The following is a 21,075-nucleotide window of genomic DNA, read 5'->3' on the forward strand; positions in this document are numbered from 1 at the left end:
AAAAATAAATTCTTCCTTAGTATATAAACAACTTGAGAGGCTGTGGTACAACTCAGCACAGGAAAGGACAATAAATTAAAAAGTACAAAATTGCGACAAGATAAGTGTAAATAATGTAAGGGAGAGTAAAAAATATGAGGCTGGCAATCAACTATGCAGTTCCTAAGAGGACACCATTTAAACCTAATACCACTTAAAATTTGCTCTGACCTGGACTGATTATAACCCGCGCAAACGCAAAATTGAAGGACAATTAGAATCATCCAAAATCGAAGACTGAAGGAGGGAAAAAAAACGAGGCCAGGAAACTGTGGTAAAAATATCAGTCATTATTATTCTTAAGACAACTGATAACAGAAGTTCCTGATTCCTTCGACAGTAGAAATTGGCTAAATAATTGTAGAGCATCATTTTTACACGTGAATCATAAAATAAATAGGGGTAAAAAAAGAAACAAAACAATTAACAGGTGAAGACACGGATCAGGGGGAAATCACAAATCGTTAGCCGATACAAAAGTTGAAAAAAGAAAAAAACGAGTAAATAAAAAAAAAAAATGAAAAAAAGGCGAACCCACAGAAGTACGATTGGTGATCGCTCCGTTCTTTGATCCTGATTTGAACCACAAGGGTTGTTTCACGAGGAATATCACTTGATCGTTTGCTCGCTTTACGAGACAACGGTTGACAATGGATGAAGACGCGCCTGGTGGAGATCAGACACTTCAAGCTGTTTTCGCACGGATGGCAGCACGCTTTCCAGTGACGGCCTGTAACAGAAAAATGCATTGTTAACAAAATGCTGAAGACCTGATATTCGTCAATTGAAGTAGCAATTCAAAAATAAACCATAAGTTTGCTTGAATAAAGGTGTGACTCATTTAAAGTAACAGGGCTGCTACAAAATTTAGAAAATAAAATTCCTTGAACTAGGTATTCCTGATTTCTTTGACAAGTTTGAGTAAAAGTGAGAATTGAAGTTATGCCATACAGCCAGAGAGACATACTTGGAAATAATTTCCGGGCGAAATCTGTTGTTTAAAAAGTCAAATCCTTCCTAGAAAGCAAATAGAGGTAAATTAACAATTTTTCCTTGACTTTTTCAGGTTTCCCCTGACTGTGGCAACCCTGAGGTAAGTCACAATTTTACTGCGCTACATTTGCTCAGATCATCAACAGACCAACATTTCTGCAATTTCAGCATTTGGACCAGATTTTACAATTAGGAACTACAATTTCTGGCTCAGTCCAGAAACAGCATGTAAGCCATAGTTTTCTTATGCAGATAGGTGTTTTTCTGTATAGAGTGATCCTATTGGTAGAAGCAGATGGTTGCAGGGGACAAAAGAGGTAAAAGTAATAAACTAGCCAACGGCAACCGACGAGAGACCGTATACTTAGTATATCATTTTACGTCTTTATTCATGACAACTGCTCCTTATAACCAATACGATTGCTCCATTTTCCCTCTGTCTACGTGGGTTTTTATATCGATTTCAATAATCAGCCCCAAGATTCCTCCTGAAGTAGATTCAATGAAGCTTCAACGGATTCCTCAAAGGATAGAATTTATCATCAAGTTTTTCCACAACAATAGTGCCAGAGATCAGCATCAATTAGGCAGCAATTTTATTGCAATAAGTCAAAATTTGAGGATGGATTTCATAACATTGCAATTAATCATTCCTAAATTCCATTAATCTACGGATTTTTAGGTTTTTCAGTTTTTTTCCTTGGTTCTGAGACGTACAGTAAAAAAACCTGACTTTGCCTGAATTTCTAAACATATTATAAATACAGCCGACTTAGGGCCAGTTCTGTCATCCCAAGGTAAGCATTAACCTCTGGATTAAATTTGAACAGGTGTACTGAGAAAAAAACCGAAAACATAACATAAACTAATGGAACAATGAGCAAGGTAACCAACTGTGAGCTGAAATGATTGGAAATAAAATGTAGTCAGGAAATAAATACATTTCATTTTGTTTCCCGGTGGAGTCATATTTTTTGTGCATTTCAGTTTTTTAATTATACGATTCTTAGCGTTTTATTTTCAGCCTGATGTACAGCTTTATCATAGGAATACCTGACTTGATGACGTTGAAGATACTAATAAATCGCAAATTTCTGAGATTTCGAGAAAACGGTGGATGACGTACCTGGAAACCTGACTTAATACTGGCGACAGAACACCTAGACCCGCACGTTTCGCACTGTAAGAAGAAAAGCCGCGTGTCTTTCTGCAGAATAGTTTCTGGAGACCGACAGGTGTGGCAGGTGACGTACTCTTTGATGTACCGCCGCAGAACGTTTTCAATTTGTTTCTGCTGGAATCTACCCTTGATGATGAGTTGGTGGTTTCCGTCCACAGAGCCGCTTGTACCCAACTCAGCTAGGAGAAAGTCTAATAAGTGCTTCGGCAGACGATGTAGCCTGTGAACAGAGGTATGTATAAATGTATTGTTATGATTGCACCTTATATTCAACTTGTGAAAATGAGCGGAGGAGTATCAAGAAGAATAAAAAGAAAGCAAAGTGAACAGAAAAGAGAGAAAAAAAGATACCAAAATAAAAGAGAACGAGCAGACAGAAAGAGGAGAAAAGAGAAACAAAATAGGAATAAATTTTTTCGCCTTTAATTTTTTTACTGTAAGTTTTACATTCATTTCACGTGAGAAATCCTGAAACTTGCCTTCTAATGAATGCATTTTGATAGTTTTACAACTGCAAGTATAACAGTTAACACTAAGAGGGATTTAAATCTGAAGGAAGCACTGGGCAAAAATTCCCTTCAAAACCATGCAATGCAAATGAAAAAAAAGGACCAAACTCACAACTGCTGAATTCTTACAATTTGGATTACATTTTGGTACTTACGTTTTACAGATTTCTTCAAAGTTTGCAAACGATGTTTTCTTCGTTCCAATACGAACAACTTGAGGAGGTCTCATGATGAACTTTTGTTTCTTTCCGGCGACCATATCAGGGTTCTTGTCGCGCATGATGTCGAAGACGCGAGTCAATAGTTCATCATATGTGTAATCTCGGTCGGAACCGAGCCACGACAAGCTCTCGTCTTCACCTACTGCAAGACAAAAAATTAATAAGAAATACAAAATTTGAAGGACATAAATGGATACAGAAGATATGGAATACAAAAAAATAAAATGTATGCTATAGACTATAATAGAGGGTATAGGCAATAGAGTGGTGAAATTCTGCGCCTACACAGATCTCTGTAGAATTCAGGTTACGAAATGGTGAAATTCTGCGCCTACACAGATCTCTGTAGAATTCAGGATACAAGATTTCGATGGTCTATTCAATAGGAAAAATAAGACTTTGCTGCAGTTTATTTCTAAGGCCACTCATACTGTAGTATTTATATCGATTGCCGAAGAGCGATACGACGTATTTCCATTGCCGTAATTCAAAATTTCTGCTCCTATTTTATATTTAGTTTTTTGAAGAGAATCAAACCAACTTCATAGCTTGAAATTTTACTGACGTTCTGCTAACAGAGAAGAAAAATCACAACAGTTTTTAAAAAATTACATTGATTAGTTTTCCAAAGAATAAATGAAGGATGAAAAGAAGTTTGCATCGTCATGAACGGAGATGCATGGTTTTGCATTTCAGCCATTGATATGGACTGCATTTTGCAATTAAAGCACTACTATGTCTGGCTCATTCATAAAAGGAACTATCTAAACAAGGAAATTGTAGCTCCTTTTCTTTTTTATAGAGGGAGGAAAAAAATGCTTGAAAAGCATTACATTGCACAAGAGAAAGAGAGAGATAGATAGCAGTTTGCATGAGTGTTTATTTATTTAATTTGACTGGATCCCATTTTTGAAAAAGGGCATAAAGATGATAGAGATTCTACAGCACTTATGGTTTTCTACAAATATTTTGTTCGATTCTTTCCAGTTCTGATCAGTAGTTGTGGACTGATGCAGGTGTTCCAGTAAAAAGATGAAATTTTTATTATTGTGTAATTAATGTTCAATTAAATTAAACACCAAAACTCGAACAGTTCCCAACAGCAACTTACCCACTTCAGGGCTGTGACTTTTCTCCGACTCAAGGCAGCATGTTGGGTCAAAAGCAGAAAGAAATCAAAATAATTTATTCCGTAAATACCAAGAATTTTGCAAGTGCTGAGTGATAATTTGGATAGTGAACACATGCCGAAAAAAGGTTTCCTTAGAATGTGAATAAATTTTTTGTGAAAAAAAAGAAGACCTTCAGTTTGTATAAAATGTACAAAATATTAAACAAATTTGAATGGTATGATGATTGCAAATCATCTTGTGACATTAGTTAGAACCAAGTCACATTTTGCAAATCGTTTCGTAAACTTTATAAAAACAAAGTTGTCTCTTTTTTTTTCACAAACTATATGTTTTTTTTGAACAAGACTTTCTTCTTGGCATGTCCATTTTCTGCACACAGCTTTGTTTACTGCTGGGCGTTGCTGATTTCTACAATAATCCAAAAGATTCTCATTGAAGTTGATGATAAAGTAAGTGATGTTAAAAGTTAGGTTCTCAGCGACATCTTGCATGTTTGCACGCAACTCTCATAAAATTATGGACAGTCCGTACAATTTGTGTTCTTTCATAGGACTTTCACGACCTGAAGACGGCTCAAATTTATCTCAAAATAATCTATAAAAAAATCACACTTATTTTTCTTCCTCAGAGAGTTAGGTACGAGAGATCTGAAAATCTGAGAGACCGCAAAACAAGATTACAAGTTTTTATTGAGTATCTACTGGTACCTCATCATTTAAATTCTTTGCTTTTTAATAATTTTCCGTACCAATTTTTTTAAGGGGGGGGGGGAAGGGTGAGGGGTTCTATAAATCTATGCTTTTTCATTACTTTTTCAGTACTCTGAACGTCTTTCCAACTCGACAAAGGACAGAATTTTTGTACTCCCCTCATTTTTATTATTCTTCCTCCTCTTCTTCTATTTTCTTGTCTTTGCCTCCCGCTTCAGGGGACAGAGACTGAGGACACTAGATAGCCTGACTACAGTTTATTGGGTTTTTCAAATTTCCTTAAAAACCTTAAAACCTTACTATCTTTTTGCCACTTTCTATTTTGCCATGCTAGGGAAGAATGCCATACAAGCCTTTAGACACTGCCATATTTCCTTTGATAAAAAAAACGGATTGCATAGGAAAATTATGAATATATTCCTTCAAACTTTCCAGACACTGGATCACTAAACAAGGTACAAAGTTAAGCATTCTGATACATGATTCTTAAGCTTTCACGTAAAACACGATTCGTGGAACGAAAATTACTGATATCAATGTGTAATCAAGATATTTAATGTTTCTTGACACATGAATTCAAACCTCCCGCTTATGAAAACGCAATAATCTCCTTCAGTCAAATCACATGCTAGGTACACATTCTCCTGATATTTTCTGCTGCATGAAAACATGAGTACCTTGATCTCAACGCTTTGGTTCAGCTATTGCACATTGTTTACACTTTGAACAAAACAGAATGGGAGAGGAACACTGCTCGATTGAGAGGCCCGTCTTTATCGTTGTAGTACAGTGCGCAATTTGACTCAAGTAGAGTATTGAGTTTTTTGTGACCTGGAGATTCAAATTTCCGGTAACCAATGTAAAATAAAAATGTTGATATCTTAGTTGGGAGTTGATTTCAGTAATTTTCGATGCAGGAATCATGTTCTATGTGCAATTTCGGTGAAAAAGTCAGAATTTTTAAATTCGTACCTTGTCTCGTGGTCCAGTGTATCCATGATTTAATCTAAAATATCTGAAAATTTCAAGGAAAAATATGTGTAACATTCCTCAAAGATATCTACATCTTTAATCCAGGGAAATTTGGCAACTTTCGAATGTTCACACGACATTCTTCCTCATCCCTAGCGCCAGTATTCAACTGAAGCACTTATAATCATTTTCATTTTCAGTTTTGATTTACACTTGCAGACTCAAAAATTTCTGGGATTTACCATGACTTTCCAACTATGAAAAAAAAAGACGTACCCATCTTTGGCCATGGGTCGATTATTGAAATTGGTAGACAAAACAATAGATGAAGAGGTCAAAGGGTGGTCGGTATAAACTAAAATGATGGACTGACAAGAGGATCTCTCAAGTGTTGCCATTAGTTGATCTACCTAGTTACTCTCTTGTCCATTGCACCACCATTAGTCCTCAGCCCATTAGTTACCTTTGAACGTTTCTACCAATAGGATTGCTCCACTTTTCTTTTATCCTCTGCATCTATCAATTTCAAAAATGAGCTCCCTAAACTTCTTCAGCCTCCTGAAAACCTGTGTTACCTATCACTACTTGGCTTAGTATACAGAATTAAACCAGAACAGATAGGAAAATAAAATAAAATTGAATAATTTTAGTACCAGTATCTTTGTCCTCTGTTTTTTTACTGTCATCTTCCGCGACTAATTCCTCTAGGTTGGCCTTCTGCTTTTTCTTCTTCTTTTTCGCTTTTGAGAAATCCATGTCTAAATCAAAAGTATCCTGTCAACAGAAGCATTCGATTAAAGTAATTAAGACCTACGGTATTTCTTTTTACGGTGGAGCATAAGATACAATCATAAAACCTTCAGTGATATCACAGGCAAGAGATGTTATACAAATTTTATATCTACCAAGAATATACCCATTAAACGAGTTTTGTGATCTCCTGGATGGACTGCGTTTAGCAGAAAAGAATCAGATCACATTGGCTATTGCCAAATAATTGGGAAATTTAATTTTTTACATGAAAACAGTTGTGCAGATTTTTGTGCAAATTTCAGTTCAATTTTCTGCATGATACGAAGCAAATTCTTTAAAATTTTCAAAAGAATCTGCTCAACTGTCTTTATGTAAAAAATCAAATTGCCCAATTAAATTTGGCAATAGCTGATGTGGCTTGGTTCCTTTCTGCTTAATTCGGTCCAAATATCAACACCATGCAATAGCTACACAGAAAAGATTTAAAAAGCTCATCTCAATATTATCACTGCTCCAATACCGGATTAATAATTGTGATTAGAGAAATTTCCACTATCAAACTGCTGAAATACCATCGGTAAGGCTTTAAATTGGTTAAAGAAATACCACAAGCTACAAAATTATGGTACAATATAATTAAATTTTGGAACAAAATTATAGAATGCTAAAACTCCGTACTGTAAATTCAGTTTATTTTTTTATTACAGTAAGTGTGAGTCCACTTCGAAAATCCAAATCGAAAAACGAATAAGTCAGCCAAACACCTCGATTCATTAGTCGTTATTCGTTATACTGAATTCTTCTAAAATTTAATTCTCGATTCTTCCTAAGTTCTTTCTTTTTTCCTCTCTCTCGTTCTTTGTTTTCTTTTTCATTTTTCCCTTTTTCTTTCTTAGCTTTGTGTTTATTGGTGAATTTTTTTGCTTTGTTAAATGTACATTTCAAAAATGAAATGATCTACCAATCCACCTACCTTCATCTAACGATCTGAGAATCTGAAGGTACTCTTTTATAATGCTTCATGAATGATTATTAACGTTCTCCTCCACAGGAAGAAACCTGAATCCATGGAAATAGAGGGACTGCGCACAGAATACCAAGAAATTCAGGGCTGGCTAAATTTTGATATTTTTTTACATCATATTCCTTACAATCACTCGAGTAAGATAAGCTTTCGGAAACGAAATCTGAAAGTGCCAATCTTGGAAAAAATTGGTCTAAAAAGTGCATTATTTGGCAATTTAACTCAAGCTCTCACATATCAAGTGGCACCGTTGCCACGTCAGGAAACGCCTGAGAAGCAGACTACGAACTACCCATTCACAAATTGGAGAGCAGCTAAAAAAATTAAAAAATTCAGCCATTCTTCTACCACTTTTTATTCTGTGCCGTTTCCTTTGGGTTGATGATCAAAGAGACGGAACCTTGAAAGGAATTCAGGGTCTCAAAATAAAATTTATGGAGAGTGATTCTGAAAACTCAAAAGGAAACTACTTACATCAAAATCGTCGCCACCCTCTCCATCACCTGGCGCTCCACCTCCACCGCTCCCAGCATCAGGCAAAGCGCTCTCCAATTCGTCCAGGTTCAGCGTCTTTTTCTTCTTCTTCTTTTTCTTACTGTCCACTGAAACAAACAAAATTTAAAATCAGATTTCAAAATAAATTTGGTTTAAGGGAAGTCAGGGAAAATCAGGGTTTTTTTCAAAATTGGACGGATTCAACTAGAAAGAAATGACCGTCGCCTGAAAGAAAACAAATTCAAGGCCAGATTCAAGGTGTGCTTCCATTTCTCATTATTTTCAAGCAAAAGAAATCCTTGTTTTGCTTAGATCTATCTTTGTTTGACAGCCTAGCTAAGAATAGACACTGCCAAGTACCCAGTTTATTTCTTCATTGATTAACCACACGATAGGTTTAAGAAATTAAGCAACACAGTGCATAAGTTCTCATCAAATTCTTTAGAAAAATAAAGCAGTCACGCTGAACATTTTCACGCAGGGTTCATGTTATTTTAAAAGTTTCTTATATTTTGTTTCGGTTAGTAACGGGGGAAAAAGGCAAAATTCAGCGACATAACCATTTAGGCAGCTCGGACATAAAATTTCCAACCATCATTACTGTAGAATGCCAAAATGACCTGTGTTTTTCATGGTTTTCCCTTAATAGGTTGGTGGCACCCATTTCTATGTTATTCATTTTTTGAAAGTAAAGAGTGCGGTTAGAGTAAGATAAGCCGTTTTATCATGATTGATTTAAAAGATTAACACTCACTTTAAGCTTTATAATGATCTTGAATTTTCTAACCAAACTGAAAACCCCAACTGAGCTTCTAGGGAAATTTTTGCATTCTTTTAGGGTCCTACGTGGCACAGAAACCCTGTTTTGAAATGCAAGAAATTGGACCAATGTGAAACAATATTTTTGGTGGGCTCTGATGATGTAGTCAGGCGAGGGAAACTGTGTTTGATGCTTGGCTAAATTCAGCCTCAGGCATCGCCCTGCTGAGTCAATTTGACCGTCAGCATTTTAATTGGTCACATTTTGATTAGCTTTTTCCACCCTTCAAAATGACGTTTGGAAATTTTTAATGAGCTTATTGGTTTTTTTACAAAATTTTACATGAGACAAATTATACTACAACTCCGTAAGAATTCCTTACCACTGCTGCACTACCTCATTCTTATTGTTCATTACCAAATTTTTCCTGCCTAATATAATAGAAAAATGTCCTAAATAATATAGCTTACAATCTAGATCGCCATCAAAATCATCAAATTTTGATGGTTCCTGATTTTCTTTGTCGCCACCCGTCTGCGAGGATTCTGTTGTCTCCGAAGCTTCATTTCCGCCATCTCCCAAAGCTGCATCAATGTCAAACCCGGTCTTCTTCTTCTTCTTTTTCTTCTTCATCGCAGAGGGATCAAAGATCTGAGGACACAAATATGGATTAATTCAGAGGACACTTCAGGAATGGAGCTACAGTCAGCCTACGAATATTCAAAAACCTGCTTACTGTTACTTAAGAGTAAATATGAACATACTTAAGTAAAGCGGTAATATATGCATTCTGGCATGAACCCTGAGAAACAGTTCCTTTTGATTTAAGATGATTCGTCTAGCTCAAAAGAAGTGGTCAAATTGGCATGCGATATATCGCATCGCTTAGGTAAAAAATCTCGGTCGATTTTAAATTTTTAGCAATACAAAGGACAATAGCCTCTGCGCGTTAGCCTAAAGAATCATTCTACACCCAAAAATCAGCAAAAATCAGAGAAATGAAAGCAGAATAGTGTTTGAATAAAAACCTCGCAATCGATTCAGCAATCAACTTCTGTATCGAATGAGAGGTTTTTTTCCAAACACTATTCTGCTTTCAATTCTGTGAATTTAGCCAATTTTAGGGTTTAGATTCTTTAGGCTAATGCGCAGTGGCTAACGTCATTTACTTATATTGCTAAAAATTCAAAATCGACCGAGATTTTTGACCTAACTGATGCGATATATCGTAGGCCAATTCAACCACGTCACTTGAGCTGGACGAATCACCTTACATACATCTGTTAGATTATTGATAGGATTGGGTTTTTCGTCTAGAGATTGAAGGTTACAGTAGGCAAGATGGGGTGCTCATAGTATTACTGTAAATGACTTGACTAGGTGCTGAAGAACACATAACTAACTCAGTTCAGAATTCTCATACTATTTTTGCTGAAATAGGCCTGGATCAGAGAGAAGGAGATTTTCTGAGGTTTCCGTCCAAATTTGCTGATCTTGCAAATGAGTGTATGCATGCTGAAGGGAACTGAGAGTAGGGTGTGCAATGCAGCAGTTCTTTTTGGCAAAAATACATCCAATTTGCGTTTCAGAAGAGAAATACACTAAGGTAGAGAGGTCAATCTGCAGGAGGACCTCCGATCAGCTCAGTTTTGCAATGGAGTCTCCGATGATTGTCTCATGCTTTTTCATTTTCACGAAGAAACCATTATTTCTTATAGGGTACATACAATGTGCACTGTCGCCTAGCAAATTTAATCTGTCTTGAACTACAATGCATGCGTTTACTCTCAAACCGGTGAAAATGGACTTATTTCAATTAAATGCGTCCAAATGATAAGGCAACAGTTGCAAAATGCAAAGAGAAGGGTTAGGTTACGAAAGCTCAGCATATGTAAACATACTAGTATATTTACGGCGGTACATTTCAGGGTAAGTAAACATTCTGGAGGGATTATTATTACGAAATGGATTTGAGTTTCGGATATTAAAGAAGCGAATGCAGGATATTTTATTGATTTTAACAAAAAGATGATGCAACTTAGATTTGGAGGTTAGGGGCGGCCCTTACGCCTCGCGACAGAGGCTACAAGGAAAATTTGAAGTAAAAGAGAGAGTGTAAGTTTCAAGGCAGGTAGAAAATATTCGGGACTTACCGAATCATCTTCAGCCATGATTAATAGTACACAAAACTATGAGAAAGCACAAAAAACTGCAAAAATTGAACAGCTAGACTCTTCCAAAACAACCACGTTTGATGCACGGACGGAAATACACGAAGCACGACGGATGCTTACCGGAAATGGCCGAATGTTAATTATCTCCGAATCCAAGGGCGGAAGTTGCCGAAGTTTGACGGAATTCCACGAGTGTGAGCGAAAGGATGGAGGGGAAGGCAAAGGTCATTGGACCCGCAAAACCTTCAGACGTCCCTAAAAAGAAATCAAACTTTAACACTTGAAAATTATAATTTAAAAAATATTGAAAAAATTTGTTACAAAAGTGGAGTTATCCCTGTGCGTTCTTTTCAAGGAAAAATTAATGTAAAATATGCATCTGCAAAAAGTTACAAAAAAAAATGGCACCCAATTAAATCCCTACTACCAACATACCAATTAAGGTTTGTTAAAAAAAACTTTTAAAAATCCCTTAAATATTTCAAAAAGACGACTCTCAAAAAAACTGTGAAAGTTTTTGTGATGGGAAACCCTATTGGGCTATTTTTTAAAGTAAAATTAACGAGCGGTAAAATTTAAGTAAAAAGTGTTAAAAAAACTCTTATAATATCAACTGTAGTTTTACGACATAAAAATGTTTTGAAAAAATGTAAAACAAAACTACAAAGATATTTTAAGAGTTTTTTTTAACACTATAGTCCTTAAATTATAATTCCTGTAAATTTTACTTAAAAAACAGCCAAAAAGGGTTTCCTAACACAAATATTTCAACAGTATTCTTAAGAGCTTTTGAAAAATGTTTTAACAGGTCATTTTTCTACGACGGTTGTGTTAAAGTTTGATCAGCACTCATATTGATGGCTTAAGTGCCAAACCACTTATCTCCATTGCACTGTTTCGAAATTTCTGCTCATAAATCATTAAAAATAAAAAACATAGGTATGCTCTACCCTGGTCAAGTCCACACACACACAACTCAACTCATCACTTGATTTTGCAAAAAATGGCACAAGTGCCTTTTTCTCAAGTTCTGGTTAGTCTCACTTCAACCGTTAGAGAGAAGTTAAAAGGTCTGGAAATTCCGAAGAAGAAAAACTCCTCCCAGAGACCGCTTGTAAATACAAATTAGAAAACCTTTCTTAAGATTTTTTGTTTTGATGTAAGAGAGACCCTGCAAGAGAGTAAATAAGTATTGACTCTAAGAATGAACTGAGAAGCTTCTGAAAACGATTCAGGGGATAGTCAAAATATCCTGAGAGCATTCTCGTGGCAATTTCAAACTGTGACGAATATGATCCGAAGAATCTCAAAGCATTCCATTATTAGTGGGAATAATCATGGAATATTCTGGGTGGATTACATGTTACTGGTGAAACTGCAGGATTGCAAATCTCAGTTGGCGGTGTTGCAGACTTCTTGTCATACTTTATTTTCTACATTGAAAACTACGAAACGTAATTTCTTAAAAACTTCGGTGATCATCCTTTTTTATGGGAAGACTATTCTGTGAAAATTTCAAGCCATAATGTTGGTCTGGTCTCCTATTTGAAAATAAAATAGGAGCAGAGATTTTTAAATACCGCAACGGAGATATGCATTTTTGCAATTTCAATGTCGACATGCGTTTTGTGCAGAACATTCTGAGAATTTTCCAAGAAACCTTGAGAGAACGCCTAGAATATTTGTAGACCATTTACGGTTCACCGCACACTGTAATCTACAGCAAATTGGTGGAATATTCTCAGATTAATGTTTACATAGGGAGTTTCCAGTTTTGTATTAACACTGTTACATAACAATAGCTAAAGACGAGAAATTCTACTTTTTTTTAAGAGGGAAATATAACGATCAGTTTCTATTGAAATTTTCTGCGAATATTCTTCCTTCATTCAAAAAAAATCACACAAAATTGCAAGGAAACATGTTGATTAGTTGTTCTTGAAAGAAATAGAACATATTCGTAGATGTCTTGAATGTTGCACTTAAAATATCGACGGTGAAAGTCGGCAATCACATAACGCGTTTGCGGTGTCTGAAAATCTCCGCCTATACGTCATTTTTTTAAAGGAGAACAAATTGATATAATTTCTTGAAGTTTTTGCAGAATTTTCTTCGCATTGAGAAGAAAAATCATGACAGTTTTAAAGAATTGCCGTTGAGTAGTTTTCCATTTAAAAAATAAAGTATGATAGGAAGTCTGCGACGTCGCAAACCGAGTTATGTGATTGCCGACTTTCACCGTCGATATGCATTTTTTATAGTTAATGATCAATGGTGAATTTTGACAAAAATAGTGCAGTTTTGTAAGCTGCATAATGATGGTGTAAGTCGAAAAATGTATGATTCCAAAAGCAACATTACAAGTCTCAGATCATGTTTTATAGGCATTTCAGAAAGAATATCAGTCAGAAGTTTTTCTTGAAATTTACTGTGAATTTTTTTCACTCATTCCAAATTATTCGCAAAAATTTTGATGAGTTATTTTGGTTTGTCTTCATTTTAGAAAATGAAATATGACCAAAAATATGTGAACATAGAAATAAAGGTGCATATTTTTCCAGTTTAGCCAACGATAAAATGTACTTTACTTTGTAATTTGCATCAAAGTAAATGGACCTCATTTTGCAATAAGGATGCAATGTTTCCATCTCATTTTGGGGACAAGGTATAATATTTCGCACAGTCTCCCTGTGCAGATAATTTCTTTGGCATATGAGCCAGACATTAGTTTCTTATTACAAAATTTAGTCCGAATGATCAAAATATTGGTGGTAACTTTCACTTCAAAATGCCGGGATCTTTCAGGAACTTCTGTCATGTTTTAAGTGTGAATTAAACAAACAGCTGGAGCTTTCCAATAATTACTTTTTTAATATATTTATTAGAAACTATGCACAAACTTTAAACAAGTAATATTTTACAAAACAAATGAAGAATCTCAAACAACAAAAAATAATTAAAACTGATTTTCAACTCTCAACAAGGAAACGACTTCTTGGAGATCAGACTTTTGTCTAGAGGAATCATCAGAAACTTAGCTTGAACACGGTTTAAACGATTCTCTCAGAACAAACAGAGACGAAGAAGAGCCAACTTTCTCATTCCTGAATAAAAGCACCTATATGCATGGAAGAAGACATGGTAGATGCAACGTTTTTGAGAGGGATCGAAAAAATACAAAATGTCTTCCGAAAGATGCTGCTTAAACGAACCACTACATGAAATACAAATGGAGTGCATTGTACAAAACCAGCAACTACTTTTTTTGGCTTATTACAGAAACAAAGTAAGTGCCACTTATTTCCATGTGCAGATAGGTGGTTTAATAGACGAGTCACAGAAATTAGTCCCTTTTTTAGAATCAGAATGAAAGACTAAACTGTTTGACACCTTTAAACTTTGTGCGCAATTACCGCAGATGATGATAAATATACTGAAACATGTCAAGTTTACTGTTGCTTGGTTTTTAGTTTATAAAATAAAAAAATCAGATAAAATTAGCCAATGTCTGCAGGCTGATTGTTGAAATTGGTGGAAAAAACAACAGACAAAGAAGACGTAAGAAATATGAAGGGATCCTACTGGTGGAAGCGGGAGGTTGCAATGGACAAAAGAGGTAGGTAATAAACTAACCAACAACAACTCACCGGAGACCCAATAGTTAGTTCATCATTGTCTCCCTTAGTCTACAGGAACTAACCATCTCAACCGATAGGATCGCTCCATACTCCCAACTCCCTATGTCTTTCATGTCTATCCTTTTATCTATCAATTTTCACAGTCAGCCTGCTAGTCTAAGGCTCATGTAAGTACAATCTGTCTGAACACAGCACCAAAAAACAAAATTTTAAGTTCTTTAGCTGATAGAAAACTAGCTACCATCAAATTTAAAGAAACCTCTTTCGACAACAAAAACGTTTTTCGAGTCTACCTATGATACTTTTACACAGAGGGACAGCTTCATTTTTAAAACATTTTCAATTCTGTCCCGAACATGATTGACTCATTTTTTTTTCTCTGCTTCCATCCATATACTACTCCATTCAAATTTCACTGAACAGGACCATTCAATAAATAGCGTACACCTGATGGAGCTTTCTAAAGGATGTAACATTATTTTTTAAAATCCATTTTGCAGAATGATGAGTTGGACTGCATTTTGAAAAAAGGAACCAACTTATTTGAGTCATTTTTGAAACAACAGATCGATGACTCAGTGTAGGAAATGCTTATCTCATTTCTGCCATGCGAAGGAAGAACGTTGTATAGGACATTGCCAAATTTCCTTTGATAAAATACGTCTCTATGAATATTTTTCAGAGAATTTTATTTGCACTCAAATTTCAATTATCGGAAAATTTTGAGCGGAAATATTCATAACTCTCTTTATAAAAATTTACTGGAGAAAATTTGGCAACTCTCAAATGTTTATACAGCGTTTTTCATTAGCACAACAGAATTGCAGCATTTGAAAATCTTGGATTATGCTTTTTCTCCTTCAAAGACGATGAATTTAAAATTCTTCTTGCAATATTCTGTAATCTTCTTAGAATGAAAGAAGGAAATGCCCTGAAAATTTCAATTCTAACTGTTGGGTAGTTTTTTTCTAGAGAAAACTACAGCATCACAAACTGAGATATGCTTTTTCCTACATTGACCATTGATAAGGCTTGTACTTTTTAAGCATAGATGTGCTCTTACAAATAAGCCAAAAACTCATTAGCCCTGGCTTCTGTTGATTACACAGGATGCTAGGGCTCATAAGTTCTTGGACATATGTTTTTTTAGCATGCATTAATTTGAATAAGTGTGATGAGTTAGTTCCTTTTAGCGCCAAATGCAGTCTGATGGATCAGAAAGGTTCTTCAACTCTTTCTGAAAGCTAAATACTTATTCATGAATGCAGATACTGCAGGTTGATAATTGGACGTATTTCTATCAAACGGAACTATGTGCATTTAGACATTAGCCCTGAGACCCATTAGAATACATGCATAACAAAGCTCACGTCATAATGCACATTGTTATGTTTGACAGAAATACACCCAATTGAGATTTATAAACAAAGCAATAGGCAAAGAGAAAAAAGGGAACGGAGCGATCTTATTGGTTGAAAGAAGTGGTTTTTACAAACTAGGAGAAATAAAAAATGATGTACTAACTATGGGGTCTCATTAGGTAGGCCACGAGTTAGTCTATTACATACTTTTTTTGTCCATTGCAACCACCCACTTCAACCGATAGGATCGCTCCATTTTCCCTTGTCTCCTTCGTCTATCATTTTGTTCAGCAATGTCAATTATTAGCCTGTATTTTGGAACAACTGTACAGAAACCAAATCTTGACTATAAGGGTACAAAATTTTGACTCCAGCGAGCTGATTATTGAAATGGATAGACAAAGCGATAGACAAAGAAGACAAAGGGAAAATGCAGCAATTCTATTGGTGGAAGTGGAACAGCAACCATACGTTTCAACTAATGGGATCAAGACATGCCTAAAATTAGAAGTTATAAAATTGATATTCTTCTTAGACAAAAATTAGATCGAAATTGTACAAACATATCTTTCAAATTTAATAAACGTTTGATCCAAACTTTACCAAAATAAAATCAAACTTTACAAATAGTAAGATCGAACTTGGACAAAAATCCAATGAAAATTAAGAACATATTTGATCGAAATTTTAAAAACACTTGATCAAATACGAAGGATCTTTCATGAAAACTGGAAAAATACAAGTTATTACTTTATAATTTGACAAGTTTTCCCTTAACAGGTTGTGTGGAAAATTGTACATTTTGGCGCCAAATAAAAGTCTTTTATTTGACGGGATGTTCTTTACAACGTCGTGAGCACCTTGAGCTTTTGAAAGTAAAGTTTCTCACTCAAAATTAGATATTCGCACACAACTTTAAATTAAAAAATTTCTTCCATTTCATTATTAAATTTACTTAAATAATTTTTTATAGCTGGACTAGAAAATAAAGAGACACATAAAAGACAAATATCTTCATCGATCCAATCTATAAACACCAGATAATTGGTTGCCATTAACAGAGTGAGGAAATCGCCGTTCTTCGAACGAATGATCACATACTTGAATAATTTTGTGTAGCATGTACGAATTTGCACAGCACTTCAGCAAAAATTGACTATTCTTTTAAGGTAATAAAAATATTCTTGTTCGTACTAATTGGACAAATTCAACAAGGATGAGCCTAGCTGGATCAGACGATGCCTAATGTACTCTGATTTTTTATTTTTTGACCCCAAATCTAGGCAGCACTGAAACCGGAAATTTTGAGAATGTACCCTTCATAAACAAAGGTAAAGTCACTTGAAGTTTGAAAGCGTTGAATAGTTTAGTTCTCTGAGAAAAAAAAAGGAAAAAAGATGAAATGCAGCTATACTGGATCGTTTTAAATTTGCCCAATTTAGTAACCTTTAAATGCAATAAAATATAAATATTGAACCTTCAATTGACAAAATTAGACCCTAGGATTTTCAGAAAAATAAAAAGAAGGAATTAATGGTCTAAAATACAGAGAAAGTTCGTGGAAATAAAAAAATCCTCACTTGGAGGCCTTAAGAAAGGAAACAAAATATTTACATAACAAAGCATACAAACACATCTATCGATGCGATGCATTGAAAAGAAGGTCGTTAAAAATTGACACACAATGAGAAATTTGATACAAAAAGAGAGACAGAAAAAGAAGAAAATGATAAGGTCGTTTTTTAAACCCATTCCTCAATTAATATGCCTCAAAATATACATTTATTTTATGAGTAAATACAAATTATTCTTCGAATTTTGTTCTTCTTGCTTCATAAGGGACCGGTAGACGATAAGGCACAACTTTAAGCATTAGGTATGACACATGAATCCCCTTTAAATTTGACGTGAAACCCGATTTTTACCACGAAAAAGACTGAAAGTACCTCCCAATAAAGACATTCACGTTTTTCAATTCATAAAGTCAAACTTCCCTCTTATAGAAGAAAATGTAATCTACTTGAGTTAAACTGCACACTAAACATTGCCGTGAAGTTCTCTACAATACGAAAGTAACATAACCTCAATCTCCGTGCTTCAGCTCAACTGTTACAAGCTGCGCAATTTGATTCATGTGGACTTTTGTTTTTCTTAGGAGGGGGGAATTTTGATTTTCGTAACTAGTGCTAAATAAAATTGTTGATGTCTTAGCTGGGAGTCGATTCTAGTAATTTTTATTGCGTAAATCATGTTCTGCGGGTTTGAAGAGAATACACATATAAGAATGCTTAAATTCATACCTTGTCTAGTAGTCCATTCAACTTAAAAAAGAAAAAGAAGGGTTTCCCAAAACGTACGTTTTGAAACTTTTTTTCAGACTTTTTCAAAGCCCTAATTTAACAGTTGATGTTACTGGCAAGAACTAGGCTGCGATCATTTTCATAAAACAAAAATTCTACGTAGAGAAATGACTTGTGCATGAAGTAACAGCTTAAGGAAAATACAATCAAACAAATTAAAGTGCTCACATATTAAGAGGTTCCAATGATTGGCATTGCTGCCAAAAAGTTCTAGATCAAGTTCCCCATTTAAATTGTGTAAACTGTCCTCATTTTATTGCATAACTTGGAAACCTTGATTATTTTATGGACATAATACGAATTAGGAATATCCTCCGCTTTTATGATTCAGTTGCAAGGTGGCCACAGTAGACAGAATTCTCAGACTTATCCTGGTTCTCTAGAGGCAAGTTGTTTTTGGTGACTCTTTTCTATATTCCGTCGATTCTCTTTGTTCTCTGTGAATTTTTCTTGTTTTCTCTAAATTTTTACTACTTCCCCTGAATTTCTCAGTTTTTCCTCAATTTCTTCTCTTGTTCCTGGATTTCTTCTCCCTTCCCTGAATTATTCCTTCTTTTTCTCTCTCACATTCGTTTTTTCTAATTCTTTTCAGTTTTTCCCTGGCTTTGTTTGTCCTCCATGGCCGGAGATGCAAAATATCACATAACTTTATAAGATGAAATTCTTTAAAACTTGCACTATGGATTCAGCATACTATAAAACGCACAGACAAAGTAAAATGTTAATTTTGAAAAAAAAAATATCATGAGTCAAATGCCAAAGTTTTAAATCGAATTTTCAGATAACTACAGTGGAGCCCGTATACAGTGAACTCGCTTTTAACGAAGTTCCGGATATGACGAGTTTTTCTGAAAATCGTGAACTTCGTTATATGCGGGCTCTACTGTATTGCCAATTGCATATCCAGCCCTTTAAAAATTGCTGGCATTTCACGGAAAAGAAATTTAATTATGCATCTCTGTCCACGACTTCCTAAAATCCTTTTTCCTAGGGTGTCATCCCTGATTTCTTTCAGTTCTCTCTGACTTTTTCCATATTCCTTGACTTTTCACCATTTTCTCTGGTCTTCCTCTGCTTTTTCCCTGACTTTCTTTCATGAGATCTGGCACTTTCTTGTTTCCAATGGTTGGCCACAATTTTCACTGAGATTCCTTCTCTTCCCATGAAATCTCAAAGTTTTCCCTCACTTTCCTACATCTTTTGTTTCTCCTGAATTTTAAACCATTCATCCCCTATTGTCTTTGACGTTTACATTTTCCTAATTTCTCTCCATTCCATGAACCTCTTTCCTTTCCTCAGACTACTCCTTTTCTTTCCTGATTCTATTTCAATGTCCTCTAATTTTTCTCGATTTTTTTTAACGTTCCTGCTTCTTCTTATCCTCTATGTTTCTTCTGATTTTCATCCATTTTTCCAGACATAAATTTCCCCCGAATCCTCGATTCTCCCTGATCATGGCCACCTTGAAACCAGAAGTTCAGAGGTTCGTGAAAAATCGCGAATCAGAACCCCAAGTTGCGATGTCCATGCTCGGAAACACAGGAGCTAGGAATATTCCCCGAGATGTACGCTTCCTGGGGATACGATGTGCTTCCGTCAAAACTGAGCATGGAATGCAGGAGTGACAGATCCTTGCTAAGCTGACAAAAGGGCGTAACTACACTTCCGGATGAGCCCAGGAAAACATTGAATTGTATGATCTGCAATTTTGCCAGACTGTGCTGGGAAAATATCGAAGTTTAATTGCACAACCTGGCAACTTGGACAACAGGATTCATCACGGCCGTAGTAAAGTTACGTTCTTTTGTCAGAAGGGAGACAAGATGATCGTAGATGCTTGTTGTGTCTAATCGTACTCGTGACTGCTTTCGCGCTTTGAGAGGAGTAACGATGATGTGTCTTTCTCGTCGTCGTTGATGGTCCTGGATAGTTTTGTGAGTCCTTCGGTGACCCCGCATTGACTGATCCTAGAAACAAAAAGAATTGAAAATTAGAGAAAATTGCGAGGAAACTTTTGTTGACTTTTGAAAAAAAAATTGATGCATCTTGGATGTATCGCTGGGAGATTGGGCATTTTTGTGGGGTTGTTTATTTTTTTTAATGTTATCATTTTCTATCAATGTTTTATTGTTATCTTCTACACGGAATTATAAACAATTTTCTTCGATTTTGAATAAAGAGCAATAATGTCTCAACGGATTAGAGACAGAAAACTATGGATGATGACGCTAATACCCATGAAGACTTTAAGAATAGGAGGGTTGAAAATTTAATTTTTCAAGACTTATCCAAAATAAGAAAAAATATGTTCGGATCTTATCTTCAAGCTAAAAAAACTCATTCTTTGGAGAGGCTGATTTTTGTCAAACTAAAAAGTGCTGGGAAAAGACCGAAGAGATTTTTGGCTGCAGTGGATAAAAAAAAACTGAGGAATGGACGCAGTCTGAGCTATAGGGAATAGATTGAAAATTGCAATTGTTATATGAGACATGTATTTTTCTCCAGAAAAATCTGTTATAAGGGAAAAATCTGATTTTTTTGGAAAAATCCAAACTTACAAAAAGAACGATTATTTTCCGAATCATTGCTAAAAATCTCTCCAAAACAGTTCTGCAGTCAGCATGAGATTTATTACGATTTGGTCTCGATAAAAATTTTGAAAACAAAATCTCCTTGCCGAAAGTTGAAAAAGTAAAGTGGAATAGAATAAAATAGAAAAAATGTGCACTATTTTTGGACTTATTTTCAAAGAT

General features: G+C 35.2%; 1 protein-coding gene and 1 pseudogene across 2 annotated transcripts; both read right to left on the reverse strand.

Annotated features, from left to right (window-relative positions):
* Positions 1 to 309: 309 nt before the first annotated feature.
* On the reverse strand, positions 310 to 11,101 carry LOC109036050 (eukaryotic translation initiation factor 2 subunit beta). Of its 2 annotated transcripts, XM_019049964.2 has the most exons (8): positions 10,943 to 11,101; positions 9,260 to 9,440; positions 8,009 to 8,136; positions 6,411 to 6,531; positions 4,054 to 4,101; positions 2,877 to 3,084; positions 2,159 to 2,432; positions 310 to 769 (listed from the first exon to the last, which is right to left on the reverse strand). In XM_019049964.2, the coding sequence occupies exons 1-8, from the start codon at positions 10,958 to 10,960 to the stop codon at positions 725 to 727; spliced, it is 1,023 nt and encodes a 340-aa protein (XP_018905509.2). In that variant the 5' UTR covers positions 10,961 to 11,101; the 3' UTR covers positions 310 to 724. The 2 variants fall into 2 exon arrangements, with proteins under 2 accessions (XP_018905509.2, XP_018905510.2); XM_019049965.2 differs by lacking the exon at positions 4,054 to 4,101 and having other exon boundaries at positions 10,943 to 11,100.
* A 2,723-nt stretch (positions 11,102 to 13,824) lies between these two features.
* On the reverse strand, positions 13,825 to 20,289 carry LOC140225628 (protein GPR107 pseudogene; annotated as a pseudogene).
* Between the last annotated feature and the right edge of the window lie 786 nt (positions 20,290 to 21,075).

The sequence above is a fragment of the Bemisia tabaci genome, chromosome 10, assembly GCF_918797505.1.
Source record: "Bemisia tabaci chromosome 10, PGI_BMITA_v3".
Taxonomy (NCBI): domain Eukaryota; kingdom Metazoa; phylum Arthropoda; class Insecta; order Hemiptera; family Aleyrodidae; genus Bemisia; species Bemisia tabaci.

Excerpts from the sequence above, each read along its gene's own strand:
- LOC109036050 (XM_019049964.2), bottom strand. Across the intron at positions 8,137-9,259 it reads TTTTGATGGCGATCTAGATT|TGGACAGTAAGAAAAAGAAG; the intron begins GTAAGCTATATT and ends TGTTTGTTTCAG. Across the intron at positions 6,532-8,008 it reads AGGGTGGCGACGATTTTGAT|GATACTTTTGATTTAGACAT; the intron begins GTAAGTAGTTTC and ends TTCTGTTGACAG.